General features: G+C 36.8%; 1 protein-coding gene across 1 annotated transcript; it reads left to right on the top strand.

Moving 5' to 3' along the window:
- The first annotated feature begins 494 nt into the window (after positions 1-494).
- On the top strand, positions 495-2,635 carry LOC133331433 (uncharacterized). The gene is made up of 7 exons (XM_061539825.1): positions 495-563; positions 644-817; positions 893-1,460; positions 1,520-1,764; positions 1,831-2,002; positions 2,057-2,460; positions 2,522-2,635. Exons 1-7 carry the CDS (start codon positions 495-497, stop codon positions 2,633-2,635), a joined length of 1,746 nt encoding a protein of 581 aa, XP_061395809.1.
- The last annotated feature ends 16,416 nt before the right edge of the window (positions 2,636-19,051 follow it).

The raw sequence follows: 19,051 nt of genomic DNA, 5'->3' as shown, positions 1-19,051 counted from the left end.
AAATTTATGTTGTTTTGATATCCGATAGTAGTTTGTTCGTTCCCCGCTCCATCTGAAAGAGATAAATGAGAGAAGAACTGAAATCCTTCGGTTGTTTCATTTTATGATTTTCATTATCTGATTTTCTGCAGGATATGAAAGGAAAATATTAAGACGACAAGATGAAGTCACAGTGATTGAAAGCTGACCCAATATCAAATGAGTCATAGTTGTTTATAGACGTTTGTTTGCTGGAAATAGAAAATAATTTCCGAATAACATTGCAATAAAAAATTGGACTGGGCTATGAAATTAAAAAGCCTTTTTCAGATATCAATAGATTATTAATAAAAGACATGCCGGTGTTTCCAAAAACAAAACAAAACAAAACACACAAACGCGCGCACATATAAACAAACATACCCTAATGAATGTTACCATGGTTATAGTGAAAGGTGCATTTACTGCTGCAAGTTCTCCGTAAAATCTTATTTCAATGGCAGTAACGCTAAGTAATGAGCAGCAACACCAGCAGATCTGGTTTGGTTCCAACACCTAAAAGGACCCGAAGAGTTTTGCGAAAGGTATGAAAACTAAGTATTTCTATGTACAAAATATTAAACATTAATAATATTTCAACAATTTAACCTATACCGAAATTTAGAAACTTGGCAACAATGACGATTTGCCGAAGAAATTTGAGGCCTTGCCTATGGCTTTGTCTCTACGGCCATTTGGTGGTATTTACAATCCATTTTCAAAAGGCTGTTCGGTTTTGTGCAACCATCCGGCACCCGCTGAAGTTAAGAAGGTCATAAACAAATGCAAGCAATCACTGGTAATTTGAAATGAGTTGTCTACTATTCTATTAACTACTATTTCTATTAATGATCCACCGACTTTCCGTCATTAGACAGTTGAAGGCAAAAATATACATTCCCTGCAGAATTCATCACGTCCTGATAACCTTACACAAGAACCTGATCACGCCACCGATAACATACCCGAAGATCTGTTTCGTCGGTATACCGACACAGATTCCCGACCTTTAACACCCACACCAACAGTTACGAGTATTCACACTCGCACCAGTGCTGGATCATTTCTCAATAATAGACGCTGTATAACACCGGAACTGGGCAAAAACGATGTTATCAAACGGAAAAAGATTATACTCGACTTACGGAAGTCACATTCACAGGAGACCCTCTACTGGAAGCCAGCCTCCGACTTATCCAGCGGCATCACCGACCCCGAGTTCAAGACCCGTAGTGCTGGTGCAAACGAAGACAAGAAGGGCAGGAAACAAAAATCCGAGGATCCAAGACCGAAGTCATCGTTGGCGGTCACCACAACTATACCGGAGGAAGAAACAGTTGATGACACCAAAAAATCCTCACAGACCTGCATCAATGAGCAAGACTACGGCGACGAAGACATTCGAAGGGGAAAGAAACGAAAAAAAATGAAAACAGTGGCCAGTAAATAGTTCACATCTATGACGCTTTCGAACTTACTTCTTTCTGATTTTCTGTTTTAGCTACTGCCACCACCTTTCACTTGAGTCAAGATCCTGAAACACAGGTGGCAGCCTTGGGTCCGGACTCATTAAATCCCAGCACAAGACCAAGCCTTATACCGAATTCGGTCAGCTTATTACCGAACCATGACAAAAGCGAAGCGGAACATGTGTTGCTCAAGGGAAGTTTCTTAACAGACGAGGCATTCCAAACGTTGAAAATAAAACTGAACGTTGATGTTATTGAAAACACATTTGATAAATATGTAAGTGTAATAATTAGCAATCTATGATTCGGGTTTCGCTACAATAAGTATATACATAAATTACAGCTGAACAGAGCTTATCGAGAAGCTTACAAATTCATGCCGTCAAAACCCTCAGATCAAAACGATGTTAGTCACGAATTGGAAAAACTACATTTAATCTGTGAGAATATGCCAAGGAAATTCTCCAAATCGGCTACCAGATTTAACGTCCCACTGAATTTAAAATCGCTTGAAAGTGAGTTACAGGTTAAAAAAAATCAAATAAATGTTCAAAGTTTCACAATTTCAGGAATGAGTGTATGGGATTACTTAAGCAGATATGTGTGGGTGTCAAGGCAGAGGAAACAAATATATAAAAGAATATTTTTGAAGTACATAAAGACGCCACAAGGAGTTGCGGGGCCCGAAACACGTGAACGCCAATCTAAGACTGGAGATAACGAAATACAGTTCCCGCTTCCTGAATACCGAGAACGCGTAATGAACAAACAGTGTTTGTACCAGGCACTCGAAGATGTGTTAGAATTTTACGGCACGGAAAAAAACATCAAACGGGTTCTTGAAATTCTAGACTATGAGAATCTGAAAGAAGATGACAGCAAGGAGTTGACTTTTAGAACTTGGTGTGGTTTGGTGGCCTTTGCTGAACGGTTAGCCTTGGACGATCCCAACGGAACGGATTCGTGTGACGAGGTATGTATAAACGTAATTAAATAAATAATAACAACCAATGGATTTTTTTCACCTTTTGCAGCTAGAGCGCGCCGACTTCAACAGCATGGAATCTCGTCTTCAGAACTACAAAGTGCCATCAGATTTAAGATTTATATTTGATATAGTGAAAAATACCCACAATGTAAAACAGTAAATGAAATTTAGGCATATATAAATAAAAAAATTCAGAAATTGAAACTCCTCGAATTTCTATACGTGTGTTAAAGATCAACCAAAATTATCGAACAATGATTTTTCTTTCTAAAATTCATTCCAACAAAAACTCGCTGTATAGGATATCCTACTCATCAGACATATTTAAGTGAATACCCCACAAATAACACGCTTAAGTCCATATAGAATCGTTTAGCAAGCGTTATGAAAGCACATAAGTTGTAACTGCACAAAAACAGACTTGTTAATCCAACAAACGTAACATGGTAGCCATTGTTACCAGCCACCACACCACCTACACTGAGAAAATTGTAGTACTGCTGCCAACAAGCGTGGAGTGCAGCTTTCCAAGTCTGTGGATATTCTACTAATGTTTGTCCTGTCTGTCGATGTAGTTCGATGATGTTTTTGCCTTCCTGGACTGAACTGCACATTCAATTCTTTGCGTTAACAATGGTCGATTGAAACATTTCATGTTTATCCCTCCTCCTCCTCCTTCTCTTCTCTAACTCCTTGTCTTCTAGTCACTTGTGGAACGATGTGTGTTTGTTAGGCAAAGACAATTACGAAGCTTACATATACGCGTGGTGGCTTATATAACAATGATATCCTTAAATGGCCAACAACAGTAGCGGTGGACAATGCTTTTCACTAACAACACCACCACTACTGCTACTCACACACCCACATCTGTTGTTATATCGCATTAGATAGCCTATACTATTTCTTCGACTGACTAGGCGACCAGCAGACCCCTCTCGTTTGATGGCATGCATGAACGAGTGCCATCCATATAAGGACCACGCTCTACCGCCTCATCCAGGTATGCAGATTAACTGCAAATATTGTCCACTCTTTTGTCTTTGTGACGAGAGGGTGGCGAGCCCCCGGGTTCCGCTTTGGTCGTTTCGTCTTCTATGGCCGGTCGTTTGCTTGCTACATTGCATGAGAAATTAATGCTGTTTTAAGGTAAATTTACAAGGCAAACATGCAAGTAATAAATCAATTAATGAACCATAGCAGGTTTATTAAGGCGCAAAACGCTGCATAGGACGCTGTGGCATGATGTGAGCGGTCGATGCTCTATGCTGACGCTGACGCTGCAGACACAGCAGAACCCATCCACATACCACAGTAACGAATTCCTTGGAATACTGCATGTGCATGTTGCTGCTTCTCTAAGGAACATGTAACGCAAATTGAACAAAACTTAGCCAGAGCTGAGCTGTAAAGACCATGCCGAACTGTTTGCTACGATGAAGACACACCAAGAGGCTGACAAAGCCGTTGGTCTTTCACCAGCCTGTTGTCATAAGACAGTCGAGGAGGAAGAGGGAGAATACGTACAACATTGTCAACCCGAATATTACAACAATGTATGTACGCTGTAAGTGTGAGTGCTTGATGTCCATCCAGTCGGACTTATGCAGTCAGGCAGCATAACAAATGAATTACTAGTGACACTGGACAAGCTTATGAAAATTTGCGCGTTGTTTACATTTAAGGGGGCGAAAATTTATAATCATTTCAAATCAATTCCTGGCTCGAAGAAAGGGAACTGGAGCAAAGACAGGCAAACTGCAAAGCGAACGGTATAGACTATGACTGAACATCGGCAATGGTCGAGCGGCATGATTGGATTGGCGTGCCTTGGCTTGAAAAGACTCCACGCCTGTTGTGCTTGCCTGCCACCACATAGTCGATGATTGAGTAAATGAATCGCAAACAGCTGCGGGCAATTGTTTGTGACAGAGTTGGCGAGTGAGCGTGTTGAATGTTTTATGTGCTAAATAGGCGTTGGTAGTTGTTAAATATGATAAAACCAGTTTCGAATCCACCTCCTGCTTCTGCCGGTGTATGGATCCTTGGCGAATTCCTCAGCCGCCTAGAATTCTTAGTGTGTTTGGTCATCCAGTCACACGAACAACGTAAAGCGAATCTTAATTTGTTTCCTTTAATGATCACAGAAAGGCAATAATCGTATTGTGCCCATATGCCTATCTGACACTCATTTCTGCATCCTCGTCATAGGCCATCGTATGAAACCGCGTGTTAAGTCAATTAATTCAATCCGAATTTAACACGTTAAGTGTCCCAATGCATTTTGCGCTACACCACACACGTACATTTCGTTTCACATTGAAGCCGGAGAGAGAGTAATTCCTGCCGCCATCGGATCTGGTTAAAGGTATCCGGTTACAACGACTTTAACGAGAGCTTTGCAACGTCCGCCATGTCAATTCAGTGTACGTGTGGTCGTGTGAAGACGTAGGAAATATCATCACTTCTGGACCAGTGCCAATAGTTGTCGATCGAAAACTGCAGGACAGAGTATGCGGCTACATATAAATGGTGGTGGTAGTGGTGGTGGTGGTGAATAACTGTTTTCAAATTCACACAGACCTTTTCCGAATGCACCAAATGGTCTTTTTATGACTAACAACTCATCGATAACTTTATTCATTTATTGGCAATCAATGGCATCTATTAATCTTGTGTCTCTGCGACCCGTTGACGGACATAACAAATATTGCAGCCAGGAAACAAGCTGAAGGGAATACATTCCGTTTGCCAGGGGTATCTCTGATGTATGGATCTGACTTCGACAGACTTTGGCGATAGAAAGATCGATTGAGCAAATGCTTCGACGATCCACCAACAAATGGCCAAACAAGGGAAGAAAGGATCCATCCATGCAGGCCAACCAGAATCGTGATTGTGGCATCATGTAACCGCATCATTTAGATCATAAATTTTCTTCTTCGTACAAACTACATGTACGATTTCATGTAACGTTAGCGCGATCGGTGCTGAAAATTGTCATCGTGTCTTTTGGGCAACAAGCGATGTATGTTGATGGAGGCAGACAGGCCATGTTGATGGAGAGCACCACGGCGGACATTGGACGGACAAATTCCGCCACCAGCACATCTAATAAGTACACAACAAGGCTGCATCGTGCCACAACCGGAGAGCCAACAACTACATCCATCTGCTGTTCGTATGTCCGTCGACTCACATCACCACCACCTTCATCATTATGGTGTGATCGTCGATGCAGACAGGCGAACATTGAGTGTTGTCAACGCAAGCAAGACTATTTTTGCCAACATATGCTCATCGCGCTCGTCGTCGCAATTGGTACAGGCCAGTAATGCTGGTGATGCCATAAATTGCCCCATGAACGATGTGAAAGGACACGCCACAGTGGGTGGCGTTCTCAAATGGAAATGTTGGGAAATTGTGGCATTTTTGCATAGTTGTGTCCCTGTCCCCACTTGCCAGCAGCAGTAACAGCAGCAGACGGTAAATGTACAGAACAAGGGAGAGTGGCAAAAACTTAAGAAATCGTTTGTTTTGAATTTTAATTGCTCAATTGTTACTTGGGGCGCAATGTGCAAATATGAACGTACACACACACACACACACACATTTACTACATAGCATGTTTGTGAGAATTGTTTTGTTGTCGTACGTATTCGTCTCCATATCTATTACGGCATCTCGAAAACTTAAAGAAAATTGCAAAGATATGAATCTCTTGCAGTAACAAGTCCACATATGTATCTGATAATATTGCCACGGGCATTTTGAACGTGTTGACATAATTGGTTTTCAGTCACTCGGCAATAACGAAGAGGACAATGCCAAACGACAACAATAATGGGCAACATTTGCCACAGACAGGCGTACAAACATATCTGCATTGTGAGTATAATACCAATTCGATTTGGATTAATTTGAGAAGAACCATACGAAGTAGGAGCCTCCAGGATACTTAATGCAATGCAAATACAATAAAAAGAAATCGAATTAATAACAACAATGGAGATCACAGGGGTGTATGCAAAGAATTTTTCAATTTGAAAATTGTCGATTTGCCATTGAATTTTTTAATCAGGATACAATAGTAGTTTTGGTGAATTATCAAATACTGGTAAATTGACAAGTAGCGTAAGGTCTATTCCTTCACAAGATGTATATAGAGAACCTATATTCACATACATTATGTCAAGAATGAGCTTGCACTTGGACATGGACTGTATTTTATTTGATATTTATTGGAATTTATAATAATTGTATGCTGCACTTTATGCCGTTTCAGTCAACAACATTAAAATTTAATACATAATAAAAGAACATCACATCGAGTAATTTAATACGTTTTAAATCGCCGCTACAATTCCCTAGTGTTAATCTTGGTTTAATTTAACTTTACGTAAAAATCGAAGTCTGCAGGTGATACACTATTTAATAAATGATTTTTTTAATCACATTGTAATATTTGGAAATAGTGAATCATAACAAAAAATAATGTATATATGATTTTTATTAGCAATATAATTCCCAAAAATATTTCACATGACCGACCAACCGATTATCTTCACGCTTTTGAATCGTTTGTATCTACACCTACATTTGCGATAACACCACCTTGACTTCGAACAGATTTTAATCAATGGATTTCTTTGAATTCGTCATAACAACGCATAATTCGATTCTCAGTGTTCGAATGTAAATATTTATGTTTACCCAACGATACAGGTTTTTAAGCTGGGGATTTTTTTTTAAAGCAATAAACAGACTCAGACTTAACAAAAAAAAAGCAGCAGTGTCGTAACTTTATAATGGGGTCGATGGATAACAAGACAGAAAAATTATGAGGCGAATGGACAACAATGTTGCGGATTTATTTTGTCCTTTGTTGCAAAGGAAAATGTCATTAAATCTTGTATGCGGATTATAACCTATATATGTGAATTTCGTGCAGCCTGAAGTGCAACTGCAAAACATGTAAACCTTGTGAATTCAAAGAATCATACAATGAATTGTAATTCGAGGGGCAGGGCGAAATTAGGGATTAACCAGGTTAAAATATACCAAATTTAATTTGCTCCAAACCAAGGTACCCAATGCGAACGGTTATAAATAACGATTGTAGACAAATTTATTTTTGCAAGCCAATAATTCAACTGAACCAATGCCGACCAATGGGCCCTGCCACCAATGCAAATGTATTGGTATAATGTCATTGGCCAGGACCAATAATTACTTTACCCAACAACGGCATGAATAGTGCCACAGTAGTTGCGGCCATATTTGAATAACACAATCCATGGTGTGATCTTTCGAATACGGTTTATTCTTTTAACCTTTTGAGGTATAAATTTAACCCATTTATTTATGCCAAACCATCCCATCGGACGGACCAACCGACCGCTGGACAAACGCCGGCAATCATAATCATCGGCAGATACTTGATGTCATGCTGGACACAGTGCAACGGCAGTCGTACACTTTTTCCTAACAATGCCAAAGGATTAGTAACGGAAATTTATTAGCATTCCTTTTTTGCGAGCGAGTATTGTTGGTCACTCCACTGCAAGGTAGGTATGTGGCATCCATTGGTGGGGATGGAATCCATTGGAGTCTGCACAACAACATGAATGTATGGCTACATTTTTGTTGTTGTAAGCCATGCTAGGAATCAACAAAAAAAAGAGAGAGAGAAATGCACAAATCAGATTTATTGCATACTACAGAGAATTATAACTGAATCCACACCAACTGATTTTTAATTAAGAAACATTCGGCCATTTTTATTCCACAAAGCTCAAAATCTTTACAATTTGCCAAAAGAAAGCTAAGGTCTTACCAGTCAGGAAGTCTGAATTATTAAAACCTTTAGTAAAAAAAAACAATTGTGACAGCATTGTTACGAAAGTTCACACAGGTAATATTCAACGTATTTGGTTTTATTTTATCAAAATATAAAAATTCGCAGATTTTGTAAATTTATCATTACAAAATCTGCGAATAAAGTGTATTGTAATCAATGTCCATCGCAATAACACGTTCCATATTAAACTTTAATTACATTTTAATTACAAATTTCGTGAAAATACCAATCCCAAACTAAAACATTGTCCAGGTACAGTGTTGCTTCGAATTACCAGCTAACTATAAGGACACGTTGTTGTTTTATGAGTCCTTTACCAGAATTGGAATAGAAAACGTGTATGACATTGCCACTGCTGCAGCAGCACACATATCAAATGTTGAGGCGATGGCACTGTCAGCATTTTGGTGTAATTTAAAAAATTACGCGTTTACCTTAAGCTTGTAAACGTGACAAAATGCCAGAGTTTGTTGTTTGTCGAACTGACAGGATAACAACTAAACGCTGTCTCATCTCGAACTCACCAACAACAATAGTTGATAACATTGCAAGTTCACCAAAAGAAAATATAAAACAAATAGAGCTAGCTAACGTTAATTAGCACTGTGCGCCAAGCTACCAAATTACTAGCTATAAAATGATGCATCTACATCTCATAGTGGTTGCTAAATATGCGGTAGTGTGTGTGTGTGTGATTACTACCCAGCAAACCAAGCAAGTTCACATATGGAGTAATTGGCGAGTTCTTTGTCCGAATAAACACATCTAATGTTTTTTTTTCTACGTTCGCCCTCGCCAATATTTTCAAAAGAGATTTTTGTGGAAAATTTGAAAGAAAATAATAGGGGATAGGGGGGCGCGTTTGAACATGGGGGACCTTTGAACAGCGTGGGGGACCAGTGACCATGTTTTCGCAGTTAAACAAATTTTTTGCATTCCAACAATCATTTCAAACATAAATAGTGTAATTTCTTTCATATATATTTATTACAAAAAAGTTATTATTAATATCCGTAAAATACCACGGGTGGGGCACCTTTTAACATGCACATTAAACTCGAGTAAAAAACGGAGTTTTCAACTTTTGGTTTCAAATGTGCTAATAAGACTACGAAATTAACTGTATTTTTCACCATATAAATTTTTGTTTTTATGTCACTTTATGTTTTAATAAATTTTGATCTGAATTTTTTAATTTTCAAAAATTTTTCTATACATTTTTTAATAAATAAATGAATTTCAGATATGTATGAATAAAATACATATATATATATATATCAACATAAACACTGTTAAAAACCATGCCGTTCAAAAATACCAAGCCTTGTTCAAAGGTGCCCCCCTGGGGGCAGTTTTGAACACATTGACTTCGTTCATTAAAACAGTAATAAAATATTTATATGAAGCTTAAAGAATGTCATATGTATATTCATTGTAAAGCTAACATATGTACCTATAAGTTAAAATTTATAAGAAACCAAAAATTATAAAATAAAAAATTTTATGAAGCTTGAAAGAAAAAAGTGTTCAAAGGAGCCCCCCCTCTCCCTATATATTTTCTTTAGTTGAATTTTACTACTCCTATCTGTCTATCGGTGCTTAAAAGTTTATTTTATTTATCCGAAAAAATGCTCCTGCAGTCGTCTTATGTTTGCTTGGTTATGTTAGTTACTTTTTATGTATGTATGTATGTGTAATCGGCGAATGGCTAGAAACATAAGATATTCCTTGGCCATTATTATTAGTTGCCTGAGGAAAAAAACAAATTCTAGACGAAAAAAAAATATTGGATAATGACAAAGTGCCCGGCTACGAAATTTCTGCTCAACTTGAACAAAAATAATTAAAACGCAACAGAGTTTGTTTGTTTGCAGAACTGCGTGGTACAATGTCTCTGGTGCGTGAGTAATTAAAATGCATGCCTTTGTAGCTGAAAGTGGGGACCTTTAGGCCATCATTAATAAATCCAGGATTCAAACTGCATTTACAAGTGTATGTTTATTAGCAATGACACGTATACTATTTACAATAATATACAACAAAAGTTTTTGGCTATTCGTGATATAATATCTGATTAAAGATTAGCTAGCAGTTGAAACCCGAAATGCGCACTTCTTTAGGAAAATTTTTGGAAATTCGCATATGTTTGTCCACAAACTAAGATAAGATATAATCCCAGAGAGACGTGTCACAATTTGGAACCGATTGTATTACTAGTTTTTTTTTTACAATATCATTAAGCAAATACGTCTTTTAAAACCAAGTTGTCGAATTTATGCATTTCTAGACAAAATCAATCAACTTGTGCTGTGTTATTAAAATTTCATACTCGGTTCAAAGATTTGTAGAATACTTTATAATAATTCCATCTAGCGAATGCATTTCTTCTAAACCCCATGTCCACCATTGTCATTCAACGCAATTTCATTTCTATAAATAACAAATATATTTCCCATTTTCAATAACATTTGACTGTTATTTTGCTTTTGTCTAACCACGAAAGTATTCTTGCATTAAATGAAAGTAGCTACCACAGAGGTAGGTTGTGTAGCACTCCAGCTCTACTACAATACGATCTGTTTCCATTAACGCCCTCGCTAACACAACACACTAGACACCGATAGAATAGAGAAACGATTTCAAGTTTATGATCCTGCGATCATGTTGTGGACGTACCAACCAAACCAATTTTCCTTTATAATCCATTGTCAATGATGAAAAATGGAAAAAAAGAGTTGAATGAAAATTGTTTCCATTCTTCGAATAAATATAAAATAAATTTGTTTTTCGATTGGCCATGTTCGCGAGCGCAAACATTGTTTATATATGTACGTATGTGTGTTATTATTTTTGTTATTCCATGTATGGTCTACATCCTATTGAAGTTGTATCCATGTAACAGTGGTCCAAAAAGAGCCAAATTTATCAATATTGAATTACATTTTTCGAATCTTAGTAATTAATCAAAGGACTCTAGTTTTAGACCCTAGTTCCAACATTCCCATTGTTGTATGTATTACTATTTTTATAACTGCAACTGTACACAGGAGTCCACAGTTTATTGAGAAATTCGAATCATCTTTGAAACTTTATGCCCGGCTGAGTGAATTATTGACTTTTTTAATCAATTGCATCCTGAAATCCATAATTTATTCATGCTGTTCCTGGTTACCGGATTTTTTAACACGGGAATTCGAATACAAATACAACGCCATGTTGAAAAATAGTTGATTCCTTCACTGAATTTTCTAAATTTCCATAGAGAAAATCATAATATCCCAGCTGAAGAATCTATAAATATATACAAATTTAATTTAAAAGAATATTTTGTTCACATAGCGGAATTTCCTAACTATCCATTCGATAAATATCGAAATACAAGACCAAATACCATCAACTTTATTATGTACTATATTTTAAACGTAACCAAAGATATTTGGTTATCTTTGGATCCAAAAATATATAGTCAGAGAACAGAGTAAGCGGAGACTTCTGTCAAAAAAATCTTACAAACATTTCGGAAAACTGGTCGTGACCAATATTTGCCGTATATAAACATATGAACCCGATCATTCATACCCCAAGTATGACCAGAATACGTTCAAGCGAACAACGTTATTAAATCGGGATAACATCCACCTTCAACTCGTCATACATAGCAAATGGATGGGGACGTGATCCATGTTGATTATTCGCAAATTCAAATTCGCAGACTCACATGTGTATCTGAAATTGTTGTATGGCCTGGGACGTTTTAGTGCACGCCAGCCATCTCAGAGGCTCATTTAGTGATTTGTGTTAATTTGACACAATAGGGGGTCGTCCATCGTCGTTTCAGAGCCAAAGATCACCTTTATTTGCATTTTCAAAATAAAACTGCAACAACACTTCCAAAACACCATCATCCAGCAAGCCAACCAGCATTGAATGAAAAGTAAAATTGTTACTTTTGCTCGAATATTTATGAGACCATAAATTGCGATTAATAAAATTTACACAGCCTTTTGCTTAGCCGACTGGCTGCATATTTAGCACATGTGACATTTAATAAGCAAATGACCATATCCAACCACAACACTGGCAGATCTACAGCCAGTGTGGAGCACAAATGTGGACAGTACAAATAAGAAATAAAAAATATTTAAAATCCCAAACTCGTTCCAAAGACTTAGTTGCGTCTGTCTGGAACATTTGCTGACTGCTGTGTACGGTGGCAAGTGGCAGCAGCGCTTCGTCCGCCCTTACATTGCTGAATCTTAATGAGAATTTCTACCCATAAATAACCGAAGACAATTCACCGCGAATTCATACAGATGATCTGGTGTGAAAGGTGTTGCTGGCAATCTGTGATTGAAAGAAGGTAGCACCACCTTGATGCAGCTGCCCTAAAAGAATTTGCGCGGGCGCAAATAAATTGCCCAAACACAGCACATTGTGTATCCAAATTTATTACACAGTGTTAATATTTCAAAGCTATAATAGTCGAGAACTTTAACTATAAAACGATATTGAGATCGTTGTAAACGAAACATAAAAAAAGAAATACGAAAAAACGCGCGATCTAATTTGTAACTAAAAAAAATAACAAAAGCCCTATTATCAGAGAAATATACTTTGATAAAACATATTCTGAAAATTCGTGCAAGTACAAAATTTTTCATACTTTCATTAAAAAAAAACCAAAAACCTATAAGAAGAAATAGCATGTTCCCTTAGATTAAATTTGTTTTGTTTTTTGGTTTGCTTTCTCGAAATCTCTCAATCCACTTCTATTCTGATTGATTGATTTATTTTGTTATACTTATTTGTTTTGTTTTTCTTATTTTTGTAATTTATAATGGATGTTAAACAAATTTGTTTTCAAAATAGTGTCTCACGAAATTCTTTACAACGACAGCGAAAGCAACAACAACAATGGAACAGTGACAAGTTAAACAACAGATGAAAATAGAAATAAAAAACAGGAGAATTATGTTAAATCCAATTCAATGCCAGCCATGCTTAACAATTTGTTTACCATTAATTTCGCCCCGATTCGGTTATGAAGACGACACAACACATCTCCTGACATTCCATCGAGAAAATATACTTAACATCCACTAATGAGCTCCAATTTCAAACCGAAAACATCCGGCATAAATTTTCCTATTTTTACCATTTCCAGTGGCACAACTTGGAGAAATAAATAATCATCTATGCTGGCAAATGGCAACTGCATTCGAAGTCGATGTCAATGGCGATGTCTTCTTCGTTGGGCCTGTGGGAAGAAGGGACGAAGTGTCGAGGCAAGCAGAGTGGGGATTTGATTGTCGGTATTTCGGATTGGTATACAAGTTTGGGGATGTATCCAAGCATTTCGCCGCGCAACAGTGACAAAGTGTTTGTCGTAATGCGATGTGGCGGGAAAATGCTGTTCTGCATTACAAATGTTTTACGTCGCTTTCGAATTATCCCCTTTTCTTGTTTGTTTTCCCGCTGTAAATGTATCAATCTTAGGTGTGGGTGTGTATGTGTGTGCAAGCACTCCAGCCCTAGCCGAGTAAACTTATTAGAATCATCAAAGGCAATTGATATTTGTGTAGAAAAAAAATATAAATCTCTAGAAGGGGGAGGAAACCTATATGTGGGGGAACCAGCTAGGCTACACGTGTTGTTGACACCACAGTGGAGTCCTTAAATGCCTCCATCATCACACTGATTGGGTAGGAGATATAAAAATGTCATAGTGTTGGAATCGAAATATTCATCATAAATTTCCTGGCACCAGTGATGCATTTCTATAAAAAAAATTTGAACATTTTGTGGTATAATTGTGAATGCCAAGCTACATTTGCAAATTCTATTGCGGAATTGTGGCAAAAGAAGAAATGAACAACAAACTTGATGCCATATAAATGTTGAACCCTAATGAACAGAGTTTGAACTAGTTCGAATTGCCTTTATAAGGCCAATTAAATGGGAATAATAAGAAACGGAGTGGTAATATTTAATCTTAACCCTTTGAGTTCCACTATTGCAAAATAATTGAGCCCCAATGATGTCCACAGGCAAAATAATGTTTGTGAATGTAAAATGTAGATTCAAATAAAAAATTAAAATTTATATTTCAAAATTATTTCAATATCTGCAATCAAATTATATAGATATTATTAAATTAACAAAAATAATACAGAATTTTAGAGTCGTATACAACAAAGCGTTAAATTAAATTTTATTATGTAGTCAATGTGCAAGAAAGTGGGGACACAATGGGTTAGGTAGAACTGAGCATGAAACACCACTGGGAATTGTTGCTATATTTTCAAGCTTGATATAATTTGAAATAAAGGCATGACGAAAAGCAAGAATCTGTTATGTCGTCGTCATTTGTTTTCAATTATTTAAAGTTCTATTTTATAACACTTTATTCTCCTCAAGATAAACGTTAACACAACCAACATGTGTTACACTATACGATGAAAATTCTGTATATAAATCAAATCAAAATGAAAACAGCCAGCAGGAGTATCCGGATCTGTAATATTAGCCACTGAATGAATTGGAATGAAATAAAAGCGGCATCACATTAACACATTCCTTCGAAAGGAACAACTCTAGGGACAATCATCAAAGCGAAAAAGAACTATTTTTGCTACACGCTCAAACTCGCACAACAAAACGCATCACATAATTATTTATTAAATAATGTTTTAAAAGGGCAGATGAGTGCCTTCAGCGACCTTAATTGGGGAATTCCACTCAGAAATTCTGAAAATATTTTATATGCTTTGTAAGAGTGATGGGGAGACTAAATTACTTATATGAGAAGATTGTAAATTTGGATGTTAGTATTTTCGGAAGTACATATTATTATGAAACAAACGGAGGCAATCTAAAAAATCAGTAAAAATTCGAAAGTAAACTATAATAAATAAAAATGTACTTTACACATATTTATGTTATTCTTGACAAATTATACGAAAAATTCTTTAAAATTATCTCGAACCTGCTGCATGTACGATGCAACAACACCATTCCCTAGAATTATTTTGATTCCATTATTTGCCTTAGATGGTGTCAATGTAATTGCTATGCATTCACAAATTTCGACCAAAAAATTATATGTTTAAAATTTGTATTTTTTATATATAAAAAAATAACGAAATAACAAAAATTTAAAACGTTCGATAAAGTGCATCAAGATATGTATATATTAGGGTGACATTTTAGGTGCCACTGAGCTCATTCGACCCAACCCATTATACAGATAACACATTTCAACATCAATATCAGAATGTTGGGGATGCCTGCTTCTCAGCTGCTTCGACTATAATTTGTTGGGAAGCAATGGAGTTTCAAGCGATGTACACATCCCTCTTCGAATAAAGCAAGTTTGTTTAATATGACATTCACTAGACGTTTCATGGATCATGAGATGTCGCAGACATTTCTCGCATACACACATAAACATATATCAATATACACAAACTTGAATGTAGAATGTACGTCATGGCCGCTTCAGAAGCCAATTTAGGGCCATGATGAGTAATTATAAGCACAATTAAAGGGTTCACTTTCCACAACTGAAGTAAACAGAAAACCAAGTTGACATACAAACATCAGCGAAGCATTTATTTTGCCCGCATAAAGATCAAACAATTTCCACAATTTATTGAAGTGCACTCACTCGAGCACCAACATACCCACACACACACACAAAACTGTAAAGAACAATCTCAACCATGCCCATAACACACTCTAACGAGTGATGTTTTCGTCTCATTTGGCCTTTTGTTAGACAGCATTGCGAGCGTGATTGCGTCACACTGAAAGCTCACTTAAGTGCTAATTAAACACACACTCGCTCAATTGATTGGCGCTTAATATTTGAAAGAAACAAAATATTAAAATGCCATTAATACCATTTAATTTAAAGTGTATTGATTGCGAAGAGCCATCTGTATCGAATCAATTGACACACACTCATACACCGCCAACACCGCAACTCCTTTCATGCCCGATATGCCGGGCTGAATGACAGTGCGACAGCCATGGCGTACACAAAACAAACATTCTACTACTTTGTTCTCCGGTCGCAACATACGAATCGGAACTTTACATTTGGATTTTGATTCGCATTTGCGTCAGGCAGCTCACGAACGAGCTTACACACCATAACCAGCAGCATCGGCATCATCATCAGCATCGCTGTCATCATGATGTGCGTAAGTGGCAGATAAGCAATCATTTAAGCATTTATTAAATATCGAATGCAAAACATCTCACGCACTGCCACCGCTCCATTGATATCGTCTCCCATTCCTCCACACATCCAACCAACCAGCTAGCAAGCCTGGCATTCCCCCGCCTGTCGACTTATCAGCCTCCCTGGCTGATACGGTGATGAAATCAATTCAATTGATTGTGCGATTATTTTTGTTGTTAGTGTTCACGCTGTTGTTCCAGTACCCCTTTAGCCAGCCTAGTCGGTTCATCAAATTTCCCCATACACCTCGTTATGGGTAAATGCCGGATGATGCTGGAAACAACAACCAATTATGGTCGAAATATCAATGTGTATTCAGCCGTGTGAATATTCCTACATACATACTTTAGTGTATGTATTTCTTGCTCTTGCTCTTGTTGTTGTTGTTTTTGTTTTGTGTGATGAGTGTGCAGTGCAAAAGATACTCATTTAAAATTAATTTAATTAACGGCTGAACATTTTTTTGTACTCACCCAAGAGTTTATTTGTTATTCATTAACCATGAAGTGCAGACAGAAAGCAGACAGCTAGACAAACATAGCGCAAAAGCGAGTCCAAAATGTTTTGCAGTAAGCACACTCCATGTTCACATTCTACATTGGCAGTAGTCAGCAATAGACTTACTACCAAGTCCCTGTCATGTGCACAGCCGCTGCCAGATCAAAAAGGAAACTTCATTGATCGACGGTTGCCGACCAACGGTAATAGACACATTGGCCAAAGTAAATATTGGTAAACCATTAAATTGATGAAGTTGAAAATGCAACAAAGGCCATGCTACAGCTAAAACGAATGCGTGTGTGTGTGTGTTCGTATTTGAAATTTCGAGATAGTTATGAAGGATATTTGTTTTGTAATACAGTGAGAAAGGGGTAAAGGAAAAAAGGGATAAATGGATATCTTGATTTTTTTTTTTTTTTTTTTTGTGGAAAAACTTACTTTCATTAAGTAAGTTTCTTATGAATTTACATAATGCGAATGTGAAAATCTCTTATTCTCGATATAAGCAATGGTATCACAAATCAAAAGACATTTAGAAATGCCTGACTAATTATTGTTATTATATTTATACATTGGACCAAATATATTGTGATTAATATTTTCGTGTCTGAAATCCCCTGCAATAAATGTGCTTGCCTTGAAGGGGAATGAAGGGGTTACGCTATGAACGTGGCGGTCGAATCTGAAAATTGACCCACGACATTTTTCAATCATTGCATAAATTGGATTTAAACAATTTGTACGCAATTATTTCAGAATATTAGCACCCCAACCTCTAACTGAATAAATTCAACAACATATTTTATTTCATTGTTCAGCGCTGTTGCTTATCAATAACTTTGCGCATTTTGAGAATAATTTGCTGTAAATACAAATAAAGTTTAAAAATATTTATTTTGAACATTCAGTTGTCTGTTGAGCTGCCTGATATTTGCCTTCTGCTATACTTTTGCATTTCAATAAAATTTCAGATTTTTATGACTGAGCACCACGCTTCGTTGGCTTTATTATTATATTATTTTGCAATGAAGTGTGGATGGATGGATCAATGGAGCGATGGATAAACGACATGGAACGGTAAAGTGGAATTTGCCGTCAGTACGGTGTACACAGTTGGCTGCCTCCTTACATTCCTTTGTTCAGATTTACGATATATAAATTCGCATAAAATAATCAATTTTATACGCACATCAATAGCTAACTCGTGCAGTTTTATGTCCAAATTATGGCAAAGTATCCTCATCTAGATGAAAATGAATTGTCTGACAGAGACTCCGATGCAGTAGAAATGAAATTCTGAAAAGGGCAATGTGAAATATGAAATTTACCAGAGCATCGCCTCTTCCTGTTAGCAATTCATGTAGTTGTACGATTTAGCAGAATAAATAAACATTTTTGTTTAATAATTTTAAGATTGTTGTAAATTTCATAAAGATTTCAATTTATGTGACATTCATGTCCAACTGGTTGGTCTGGTTGGAGTTTTCCAAAGTTGAAGCTCTCAAGCGCTGATACTGTGCAAGAATATCCGGCATTTTTGTCATGCCGATGCAGGGCCAAAGCAAAGCGCCTCTTCAAGTGGTTGTTTAATTAAACTTATTGAGTGATAAGATTCACGCGCTTTAGTAATTATTTTGCTTCTCGAAATGGAGCAGTTGTCACTTCAACGTCATATGGCCTCTCTGACTGGCAGTGTTGTTATCAGTCACACGCTTAAAAACGACAATTAATTGATTGTCCATAACATTTAATTTAAAACTGAAAGTTCTTAAGTTCAGACCGGATGAGCGAGGGCAGCGAGAGCTTTAGTTCGTTAAAAATTCATTTAATTTTCCAATTTAAATTATACGGATGTTTCGTTTTTATTCATTTTTTATTATTATTGTTGTTGTTGTCGTTGGTTTTTTTTTTTCGATGAAAGTGTATCATTTAATCATCAGCCGTATTGGCATCAATAACATCGACATCAG

This window comes from Musca vetustissima, unplaced genomic scaffold (assembly GCF_032173495.1).
Source record: "Musca vetustissima isolate MV318-11 ecotype Yass unplaced genomic scaffold, APGP_CSIRO_Mvet_v1 utg2953, whole genome shotgun sequence".
NCBI lineage: Eukaryota > Metazoa > Arthropoda > Insecta > Diptera > Muscidae > Musca > Musca vetustissima.
Note: the sequence above shows the minus strand (reverse complement) of the source record. Positions and strands in the feature narration are given on the sequence as shown.

What these genes read in the sequence shown, in the direction of transcription:
- LOC133331433 (XM_061539825.1), top strand. Translation starts at nt 495, where the DNA reads ATGAGCAGCAACACCAGCAGATCTGGTTTGGTTCCAACACCTAAAAGG. An exon ending in AAAACACATTTGATAAATAT is followed by an intron (nt 1,765 to 1,830) that starts GTAAGTGTAATA and finishes CATAAATTACAG; the next exon opens with CTGAACAGAGCTTATCGAGA. An exon ending in GAACGGATTCGTGTGACGAG is followed by an intron (nt 2,461 to 2,521) that starts GTATGTATAAAC and finishes CACCTTTTGCAG; the next exon opens with CTAGAGCGCGCCGACTTCAA.